This window comes from Hydra vulgaris, chromosome 13, assembly GCF_038396675.1.
Source record: "Hydra vulgaris chromosome 13, alternate assembly HydraT2T_AEP".
NCBI classification, from domain to species: domain Eukaryota; kingdom Metazoa; phylum Cnidaria; class Hydrozoa; order Anthoathecata; family Hydridae; genus Hydra; species Hydra vulgaris.
This window is the reverse complement of record NC_088932.1, coordinates 29,542,501-29,555,000: the sequence shown is the minus strand read 5'-3', so window position 1 is coordinate 29,555,000 and position 12,500 is coordinate 29,542,501. Positions and strand designations below refer to the sequence as shown.

The 12,500-nt window shown below is 25.6% G+C and overlaps 1 protein-coding gene across 1 annotated transcript in view; it reads left to right on the top strand.

The window, feature by feature from the left end:
* LOC100215891 (protein unc-13 homolog B) overlaps positions 1–12,500 on the top strand; it is an 86,872-nt gene that overhangs the window by 12,801 nt on the left and 61,571 nt on the right. Inside the window, exon 2 of the mRNA XM_065814988.1 lies at positions 1,255–1,322. Coding sequence (XP_065671060.1) covers positions 1,283–1,322 — 40 coding nt within the window. The 5' untranslated portion in view covers positions 1,255–1,282. The remainder of the gene's footprint in view (positions 1–1,254; positions 1,323–12,500) is intronic.

The window sequence follows — 12,500 nt, the reverse complement described above, 5'->3', positions numbered from 1 at the left end:
ATTGCAATATTTTGTTTGACTTTGTCTAGAAGAGAAATGGGTATCAATAAAAAAACCAGCCTGAATATGACAACAGTATTCCATACAGGGATGAATAAGAGATTTGTAAAGGTGGAGAATGGAATTGAAGCAAACACTATAAAGTGAGACAACCTAAGCAAGTGCTAACTTTGCAGTAAAGTATATATATATGGCTTCTATAAGAGGTCAGTAGTGAATGGTAGTTCAAGAAGATGTGAAGTAGAGGGCTCAGTAAGAGTGTTGCGATTCGTCAATATTGTAATAATTGTTAGTAGTAAATAAATTTTGATTTTAAAACTGGCTTATAAGATAGATCATATTCCAAAATTTGCTGTTGTTGTTGTTAAGTTCAAAACCTTTAAAAATATATAGTTATATATTTTAGTGTGACAATGTTGACAATTACAATGTAAAATTTATTTAAAATTAATTTTTCCTTGAGTAAAAAAAAGTAGTTTATTTTATTTTTTTATTTTATGATTAAGTTAGTTCAAATCAATATACTATTTTGGAAAGCATTGTTTTATATATGTTCTAATGTTATTAAAAATTTGTTTAAAAAAGTATTGTACTAATATATAAAAATTAGCAATATTAAATGTTTTATTGTTATAATATAAAAAATGACATAGAAGAACACTTATTTTTAAAAATGCACAGTTACCGTTTCTTTTTTGAACGCTTTTTAAATATATTTTTAAAATTTGTTTTAATATACAAATATCCTATGGGGAGTTTTTATTAGAAAAGTAATATTTTTTAAATTAAATAAATATTGCATTTATTTGTGAAAATTGTTGTAGAAAAGTAAATAAATATGTTAAACAAAATTGAAGTTGAAGATGTGTTATAATAATCTTTCTTTTTTTTTTTAATAAAAATTAATAGAAGATACTTTTTCATACTATAAAAAAAATTTTCATATACTTTTATTCATCATTTTATTTAAAAGCTAAAAAAAGTTTAAAGAAGTTTTAAGAATTCCATTTTAAAGCAAATTTTATTTTTCTTGACATTTTACTTTTTACCAAGATCAAATAAAGTAATACAATTGAATGTTGTCATGGTACACATTAAGATATATTTATTATTCATTTGTATTAAGGATTGTGTTGATCTTTAAGAATTTTGTATACTTCATTTAGAAATTTTATATTTTATTTAGAAATTAGCAATGTAAAAAAATTTATTGTGTTGTTGTTTTTGTATATTATTATTGTTACTTTCCTTTAGAATGAAGTAATATAAAACAAAATTTCTTATGGATGTGAAAACTATGGAGAATGATTTGCATGTTGTAGGTAGGTTTTATAAATTGTATATATACAATAAAAACACACATTTATAAGTATATATATATATATATATATATATATATATATATATATATATATATATATATATATATATATATATATATATATATATATATATATATATATATACACTTATAATATAATAAATGTACTTATAATATAATAAATATGTTATTTTTTTTAATTTGTGCTCTCAAATTGATGCTTGTTAGTTAATTATTAATAGTTTATTAGTTATTCTACTGCAGCAACTAATGTAGAATAACTAATAAACATGTAGACTTCTACATTTTTATTTCTAATTTTGATAAAATGAACTGATTTCTGTGTTGTTAGACAACTTGCAGAAGGAATGATCTTTTTTTTTTTTTTTTTTTATCAATTTGTTGCACTGTAAGATTAAAGCAACACAGTGGAAAGCACAATGGTTTACAAATTCTATTATACAGCCTTTGCTCTTCATTGTTGTTTTGTTGTTTTTAGTTTGCTGTGCTGCAAGTTGTTCCAACAAGGCTGCAAGCAGCCACTAATTAAAGTTGGAAGTTACTGAAAGAGAAAAGATGAAGATTGTAGAGCAAGATAACGATTGACAGATGACTTAAAAGATTGCAAATTATATGAATCAGGAAATCAAGATTAAGGAAGTGAATTCCAAAGAATTGATGTTCGAGGAAAAAAACTAGACGAATAAGCGTTTTTGGAGCACTTAGGAACAGTCACAGAAAAAGGATGACACTTAATTGAATGACGAGTAACACGAGAATGAATTTTATTAGATAGCACAAGAGATGCTAGCTCTTTAGAGCAGTGCCCATTATAGTATTTGTAGAAAAGAGAAAGAGAAGCAACATTACGACGATGTGATAATGGTTGGAGGTTGGCTGCAAGAGCAGGTCCAACTATGTTTACAACATGTTTTTGCACCTTGTCTAAAAGAGAAAGGGCATCATTAGAAGATCCGCCCCAGATATGGCAACAGTATTCCATACAAGGCTGGATTTGAGATTTATAGATATAGAGAATAGAATCCAAAGTAAGAAAGGGACGAGCTCGATAAAGAGGTGCAACCTTAGCAGATGCTAATTTTGCAACTGATTTGATATAAGGTTTCCAAGAAAGATTGGAAGTAAGAGTTAATCCTAGAAGATGAAGAATAGGTGACTCATCGAGTACATCACCGTTCATAAATATTTTACTCTGAATCTAAAAAATTGTGCTTTATGATAGTGAATCATTAATATTGTGGTTTAAACTCTTGGCTGTTTCTGCAATTATAAATGTAGCCTATCTATCAGACATCATAGTCTTGCCTAATTTTGTAGCCAATACTGATGACAAAATATTTTCCTTTTTCATAATTCTTTTCTGCAGAAGGGGTCACATTTATTATATTCCATTATGATATTCATTTATCATTTGTTTCATTATCATATTCACAATGCATCATTTTGTTTTTAATTATTACTTGAATGTTATTTGTCCTTTTCAACTGGTCCTTTTCAACTGGTCAACAATTTTCTCTATTTTTTATTTCATAATAATTTGCTTTGACTGGTATTCTGGTTTTAAAAAGGTATCATTTTTTGCGAAATTATAATTGGACTGTCATAAGTTTTTCTTTCATTGATAGATGAATGATGACAATACTTGTTTGGTTGAAGGCAGCTTGAAAGTGACCAATTGGCAATATGCAATCCATATGTTTAAAAGTATATTGAAATAATTAATTTAATTAAATTTAGAAAATTCAAATTGTTTGAATTGATTTTCACAATAAACAATGAAAAATGTGTCACAAAAACATGCTTTCTGCTCAAGAACCAAAGATACCAAATGTATTAAATTTAAATAGAGCAGAGTTTTTGACAAAATTTGCTGGAAATCAGATGATTTTCAGGAATGGTGATTATTTGTATAAAAGTAATGATACAGAATGGTGAGAGAATATGAATTACCCTCATGCTTATATATATATATATATATATATATATATATATATATATATATATATATATATATATATATATATATATATTTATATATATATATATATAAATAAATATATATATATATTTATATATATATATATATATATATATAAATAAATATATATATATATATATAAATAAATATATATATATATTTATATATATATATATATATATATAAATAAATATATATATATATATATATATATATATATATATATATATATATATATATATATATATATATATATATATATATATATATATATATATATATATATATATATATATATGAAGAAAATGCTATATTTTTTATTTTTTTGTAAATTCACCTCCCCAAGGCCAAGAAGGCCACTACAGATGATGAGGCTACTTATGGTTATAACCCTCCACTAACTCTGAAGCACGAACCTTGACGAACAAGGTCGCTGCGTGGAGAAACAAGTTGAAATTAGTGGCAGATTACACATTAGGCAACCTTAAAGCCCACTTAAAATAGAGGCCCATAATTTCAGCTTGAAAAAAAGAGTTAATTCAAATTTTGAATAAAATAAAACAACTTTTGATGATGGGCTGGCAGATGAGGCTATATTCTCAACACAAATGCATTTTAAAAATAAAATATATTTATTCCAATATTAGAACACATAGGTATTATAGTGAGAATACATTTAGATGCATTATTTCTGTTTGCAATAAGTTTTGTTTTTTTCAAAGGTTACAAAATATTAATAGTTAATAAACTTCAAGTAGAAATAAAAAATAAGTAACCTATACAAGTAATAAAATTTTTTTTTGAAGAATGAGTTATCTACTTTTGTGAGTACATCAAGTTTAGTAACCTTATAATCAAATGGAGTATCAGTATTGAGCTGAACTGGTATTGCAACTTTAGTGAGTAAGATTTGAAAGAAGTGTTTCCTATTATAATAATGAAACTTTATATGTATTTGTGTTCAATGATAATTAATTGCACCATTCATTCTTCCCTCTAAAAAGTATAAAGAGCCATCAACAATAACAATTGAAAAGCAACTTAACAATTATGAGTAAAGAGACATTTTTTGAAAAACTTTTTAAATGTTTTTCCAGAAATTTTTTCAATTATGTAAGAGCTAAATCAAGGAAAATGCTTTAATTGTTGCAAAAATTTTACCATTTTTTTAGTTAATTTTTTTTTTCTTTTCAGTTCCAGTAATTAGAGATAAGTATATGCAGTATACTGCATATACATAAACATGAAGTAAATTAACTTATTTTTATTATTTATTATACTGCATATACATAAACATTAAGTAAATGAACTAACAGTTGCTTTACTTAATATCATTTAAAATAGAGCATAAATTAAATTAGAGCATAAATTAATTACTTTTTCTACTAATATTTTATATAAAGGATAATTTAGTTGAAATAAAAAATCAAATAACAATCTAAAACTTGTAGTTATACATTTTTGTTGTCATTTTTGCTGCCCAAAATGCCTTAATCCAGAATCAGTTGCAGACACTACTTTATATAAAAAACAATATTTCATTTTTTGCTACAATAAATTTCATAGAAATTCTACATAGTACAAAAAGTTTTATAGAACAAACTATTTAAAAGTTTCTAAAAAAACAGTTTGTAAAATTTTTCAATTAGGTGGTTAAAGCAATAAAAAAAAAATGCTTATAAAAATTTCAATTATGTTCTTTTTGTGCCTTATTAACTTCATGTTTCGTTTTGATGACACTGCAGTGGTGGACACTTTTTTTGAAAGGCGACAAAAAGTATTACTATGATGAAGTTGCCCAAAAGAGCTAATCGTTTGCATCTAATTATTTTTATGTGTAGAATTGACTTACCAAGACCCGAAAAATATGGGTCTTGGTAAGTCAATTCCACAAGAACCATTTCTATACTTCTCAACGTAGTTAAGGCGAATTAGTAAAACTCAAATCAATAATGTTTATAAAAACCTCATATTTAACAATCTATAACTTAGCTTTTAAATGAAATGAATTAAATAAATATTTGCTTTTGTTTAATAGAAATAGTTTTTTTTTTTTTTTTGTTTAAAAATAAATTCTTTAAGGTTTTTTTGTTTGTTTATAATTTAAGACTTAGTTTAAGAAAATTTAAGACTTTTATAGTCTTAAATTTTCTTTTTGTCTCTTTTTGAACTTCTTTGAAATTCTCAGTCGGTTTGCTTCAAAATGTTTTAAAATTTAAAAACGTCCTAAGTTTAGACATGGTTATAGATCAAAAGAGCTTGCATTTTTACAAAGTGTTTAAACCCATAAATTTCCTGAAAAACATGTTCTTTTGACTCAAAGTTATAATGTTCTCCAATTAATAAAAGTAAAGAAAAAATTTACTCTCGAGTCCTTAATACAAGGGGGCGGGGGCAGAATAAAAGGGGTGTGTGTGGTAATTTTAGTCCAAATCTAATAAAGGGGTAGGGGAATTTTTTTATTTTACAATATATGTATTTTTTACAAAACACGCATAAAACTATTTAAATCTAGTGTGGCTTGCAGTCAAATGTGCATTTTCTAACAGCTGTTTTATATTAATTTCAATAGGATTTAATATATAATTTATACTTTGGTAAGAAATAAATTAAAAGCTCATATTCGGCAAATCAAGATTTACTTGGTCGGCAATTTTTAAAGCCTGAAAGTTTTTGTTTCTATCAATGAATGAAATAATTATTTTCTAATTTTTCTGATTTTTTATTATCTAATTTCACTGATTTTTTTTTTTTTTTGATAACGAGTAAAAATTAATAAATGGGGAGGGGGTCTTAATAAGCCTGGAGTGGGTGGGAAAATTTTTCAAAAATTAATAAACGTCCCCCCCCCTTTAAATAGGGACTCGAGAGTTGGTAGTTGCTGCTCTTTTTCTTCTTTTTTCTTGAGGAATATTCTATTGTTATGTTTTCTTCTTTTTTCTCGATTCTATTGTTTAAATGTCTTTGCAATAGTTACAATAATTCCAGCACCTAGCAAAGTCCTTTCTTTAAAATAGCACTAAAAAATATGAAATTTTACAGGGCTGGAAATTAAAGCTAAATTAAATTAAAGCAATTATATTTTAAATAAATATTCAAAGTTTTCTTGTAGTCTACTGTAAAATCTTTAGTGTTTTCCTTTTAAATAATCTAATTGTTTATATTGCAGACCAAATATTTTACTATATTGTTTAAACTAATAACCGTCTGACGGCCATTTCTTGAAAAGTACCTTAACTATATTGAGTTATTCCTTATTTACTTCAAAATATTTGAGTAAACAGTAGAGAAATATTTATTTAAAAATTGTTCTTAGAGCAATATATATATATATATATATATATATATATATATATATATATATATATATATATATATATATATATATATATATATATATATATATATATATGTATATATATATAATAGTTCGCGCAATTTTTTTGCAAAGAACTTTTTAGAACCCTCATGCCCTTTGGCCCTCAGTGCCAATAATCTAATATTTCTTAGGGTTCAAATCTTTTGCTAAGCAAACATTATTTTAGTTTTTTTCGCTTCTTGACGCTTTTTTAAATACATTTTGTGCAAAAATCACTTGCAATCATTAGAATATTTTTTATAAGTTATATTATACATGATCGTTCTATATACCCACAAACTCAACTTAATCTACTGACACTTACAGACATTTGTACGTAAAATGCTATACAAATTGAATTTTACAGTAAATGTAAATGGCATATTATTATCAATTTTCATAAGTTTTTTATGTCATATTTACATAAATTTTTTATACTTTCTCATTAAAAAGTGTCGAGAGACTCTTTCACTATTAACTTATAAAAGACTCTTTCACTATTAACTCGGATTTAATAAAGTTACTCAGTATATAATATGATTATAATTATTTAATTTAAAAATAACTATATTTATTAATATTAACTAACTTTATTAAATATAAATATGATTATGATTATTTAATATTGAATAAATAACTATATATTATTATTATATATTATAATAAATAACTATATATAATATAATTAATATTTGATAAATAACTAACTTGATGATTACTTTTTTACAGTGTTGTTGAAGCGAAAATGGTTAGCGCGAAAACTAATGTTAAGTAGCTTAATTTGCTATTACTGTGTGTTATAAAAAACACACTATCAGCATTAAATAACTAAATTAAAGTCGTTAAAAAATTAATTTAAAAAAAGCAGTATTTTTTCTAATTATAAAAATTGTTTTTAAGAATTTAAACAGAAAAACTTTTTATGTTTGATAGTTTTGATAGTCAGTAGCTTAAATCTTTTACAGTGAAATATAAACTTTTGTTTAGAGTAAAATTAATTTATTATGAGCAAAGAATAAAAATAGTATAAATAAATAAAAATAGTTTAAATAGTATACATCAAGTATTATAAAATATAAACCACATGGTGTAATAAACAAATTTCTTGGACCAAATTAGGTTTATAAACGCTTTTTCAAAATTTAATACTTTGATTTTAAATTTAAGCAAAAACTGTTTTAAAATATAAACTCAGATATAATTTTTGAAATGTGATTTTCACCGTGCCTTAAATCATAAAGTTATTCTTTGCGCAATTAAATCATCTTTTAATATTTAAAATATAATCTATCAAATCAAAATATAATATGATATATTTAGATGATATTTATCTATATATATCATTATATTATCTATATATCATAATATTATCTATATATCAAATCAATATTTATCTTTTTAAGTTCTTTCATATAAAATAAGAGCAGATGGGCAGACTCAAAATATCTTTGGGTGACCAGCATTAGCTAGTTGACTACTTTCAGTCGCACTTCCTGGCGACCAGCCAAAAGTAGGAGTGTACACCACTGCAATACGTTATTTTTGCAGTTTTAAATGTTAAAACTGCAAAAATATACTTTTACTTTTAGTTTTTTATAAAAGTGTATACAAACATTTTAGTTGTTTGCAGATAAAAGATGAAAATGGTTACTTTTATTATATGTTTTTCAACATCATATTTTTCATACCAGTTTTGTTTTGTTTGGTTTTTTTATTAAATTTTGTGGTGCCACCACTGAAATTATAAAGAAACTTATTGTTTACAAAAATATTATAAAAATTCATTTAAGTAACTCTCTCAAAGCCAATCCTTTATCTGTATATTTTACAAAATATTGAGTTTATATACATTTAAAGTAAAGAAAGTACCTAAGACATGCTGAACACCAGATTCAGTAAAGAAAGACAACTTTAAAGATATGGATCAGATTCTATAAAAGAAAAGTTATTGGTATCTAACTGATATTTGTTGATAAGTTATATATAATATAAATATAAGTAGAGATTTTTGTAAACAATAAGATAACTTAAGTGTGGTGTCACTTGAAAAAACAAAAATGAATTTTTAATGTTGAATTAGACATGTTTAGGGCTAATGTAGAGTTATCTAAAGTATTATTTACAAACATGAGTATTATCCCACCTGCTTACAAGTCTTTTTGTATAATTGGTAAAGTTGTTTGACATTTAAGTTTTTCAATTTGTGAATCTGAGTTTGTTAGTTTAAAACCAGGTTAGTTTAAAACCAGGCTGGTATGATGTAGTCAAGTATGATGCAGTAGAGTATGAGCTCATTTTAATTATTCTAATGACTTATAAAATACTAATTGAATAAGCTAATCTAAGGGTTATTCGATGAAACAAGTTTTATAAAGTGCTAATCAAAATCAGCTTTATTTGTTTATTTTATTTTTTTAATCATTCAAAAAAGTATGTTACCATAGTTTTTTGAATGCCTCTTTGATAACAGTTTTACTCTGAACAACTTTTTGAGTTAGTGATGTTTTTATCATTCCTCCTATCACCATCATCCTATATCATTGTATGGCCTTTTTAACACTTATTTAATTGTATCACTTCACATTTGTTATATACCTTCATATAACCTCTTCCCACAAGAAGTTGCAGAATAATTCCAACAAACTTTTATTTGTTGCAATTGTATTTATTTCAATATTTAACGATTGTGAAATTGCTTCTAAAATTATCAGACGTATTTTGAAATTGCTTCTAAAATTATCAAAGCAAGTTTTTATTTTTTATTTTTTAAATCTTTGCTTTTGACAAGGCTGCAAGCAACCACTATTAGAGTTGGAGGTTACTGGAAGAGAAAAGATGAAATTTATAGAGCAAGATAACAATTGACAGACGACTTTGAAGATTTCAAATTATATGAATCAGAAAAGCAAGATGAATGAAGCGAATTCAAAAGAACTGATGTTCGAAGAGTTTTTGGAGCACTTAGGAATAGTCACAGAAAAAGAATAAGACTTAATTAAATGACGAGTAACACGAGAACGACACAAAAGGCACTAGCTCTTTAAAGCAGTGCCCATTATAGTATTTGTGAAAAAGAGAAAGAGAAGCAAGATTATGACGATGTGATAATGGTTGGAGGTTGGCTGCAAGAGCAGGTCCAACTATGTTTACAATGTATTTTTGCACCTTGTTTAAAAGGAATTTTATCTGAATTAAAGTTCCCCAACCACTGTGAGCCCCATGCTGTAGCAGAAGTGAGATCCTTTTTAAGCTCAAATGCCCTCTCTAAGCAATCTACGCAATCAGAGAGTGTTGGTTTCTTATTATGACAAAAATAAATGGTAGTATCATCAGCAAACAATGCCACCAGATGTGAGAATATCTGGAAGATCGTTAATGTAAATTAAAGAGAGTATAGGGCCAAGGATTGAACCTTGAGAAACTCTTGAAGTTACAAGATATGAAAAAGAGTGCTGCCTATCGAGAACAACTTTTATACTACGGTTGGAAAGGAAGGGTTCAATAATCTTAAAGATGTTACCAGATACACCATAAGAAGAAAGCTTATGGAAAAGACCAGCATGCCAAACTTTATCAAAAGCTTTAGAAATGTCAAGAGTGATAGCCTTAACTCTCTCTGAAGCTGGAATGATACAAATGTCAAGCAACGGATCAACCTGTTTGTCGGCTATATTAGGTAGAATGCAACTAGTGGAATCAAGAGATGATATTTAAAAAAAGTTGTTAGCAAACAATTCAGCTTTGTTTTTAGGTGAGGTGACAAAGTCTGAACCTTACAAGAGAGGTGCAATAACAGATTTGCCATTATTATTGATATTGTTAAAGATTCTCCAGAAGTCACGAGAGCTTAATTATTGTGATGAAATACGAGATTTTATGACCTGAGAATAGTGGGGTTGTGTTTACTTTTGTATGATGTACTAAATAATGATGCACATCAGACATACTGGTGTAAGTATCAAATCATACATTTGGTCTGGTATAATACCAGTAAAATATTTTTATATGTATTAAAAGGGTTGTCATGACATTTTAAAGCTAAAAATATATGAAAAATAAAAGTAAAATATTTATTTTTCAGAAATGCTTAGTTCGATTAAAAGATGCAGTAAAGTTTACTATCAATTTAAATTTTTAAATTTTGCTTTCAAATGAAAATCAGATGTTTTTAATTGAAGATGAAATAGTTTAAATCAATCTCTAAAACAATAAGGAATGACTGTTTATACATAGATAACATAACACCGATTTGATGTATGTACACTTTGTCTATCCCTGCAAAAATCAATTTATATGTGTAAAATATATTGTGCAGTTCCCTAAAAAATATCCCTATGCAGCTGCCTAAAAAGAAGAAATCTACTGTCTGCCTATGCAAAAAATAATAGGCATTTTTCAAATACAAATACAAATACTTGTACTTTAGGTTATAAAAAAAATATAAAGATTTTTTCAAGACAAGACTGATGAAATGATATACTAAATAGAAGAATGAAAACAATTCATCTAACAAATTTCTCTTAAAAACAAAATTTTATTTATTTCAGTGTTAAAAATGAAAAAAAAAACAATGAACCTCTTAGTATTTCCCAAATAAACAACCAGTTAACCTAGTTTATGGAATTGCAAATTACATTTTAATCAAAAAAAAATACAAATGTTTAAGAAATTTTATTATCAAACACAAAATGAATACAAATACACCAAATTAGTCTATTTTTTACGAAATACAAATATAAATATGTTAACAAATACGAATATAAATATGTTAACAAATACGAATATAAATAAAGAAAAAAAGCATTATAGCTTTATAATTTTTAAATTCATCTCTAATGCTCTATGATTAAAATTGATTTAGTTATTCAAAAACAAATTTTTTCTCAAGTTGATAAATTTATAATGCTTTTATGTTCTTAATGAAAAAAAAACTCAAAATTTTAAATACCATGAAATTTAAAATTTGTGAATATACTCTAATTATATGAATATACTTTAATTAAAATAACTTTGGTTGAAAAAAGTAAAACGATATTTTGTCAACTAGCTGTCAACGTTTGGGGTTGTGTAGTTGTGTTTATAAACAAAAAAGCCCAAAATTTTAGGGGTTTTTTGTTTCCAGGCTCCAATCATCACAATTTATTGCAAAGCCTAAAAAAATTGACATTGGTATAAACATATAAATTTTTAGAGTTTGTTCCATATCTGGAAAATAGTTATCTCAAGTAACAAAAAATCCGCCCATGATATATATATATATATATATATATATATATATATATATATATATATATAGAACCCTTAGATGTTGTCCGAAAGTTTTTTCGATATTTTGTTGACAAAAAGTAAAAATTAAAATGCAAGACCGGAATTTTTTTTTTTTAATAATGATAGACTGCCTGCCCCAACCAAACCCTCAGTCGATGTAGCAGCACTCCCTTGCGGGTCAGGCTATTTGTCAGTCGATGTAGCAGCACTCCCTTGCGAGTCAGGCTATTTGTCAGTCGATGTAGCAGCACTCCCTTGCGAGTCAGGCTATTTGTCAGTCGATGTAGCAGCACTCCCTTGCGAGTCAGGCTATAAGATAGTCGATGTAGCAACACTCCGCGCATGATTTACAGTAAAAAAAATAAAAATAAAAACATTTTATTAAAAAAAATAAAAATAAAAACATTTTATTAAAAAAAATAAAAATAAAAACATTGTTTATATTGTTAAAAACATTCAAAATGTTATAAAAACATTCAGAATGTTTTTAAAAACATTCTGGTCAATTAAATTTGCGTTTTTGTGGTTTTTTTAAAAAACGATTAATTTGTAAT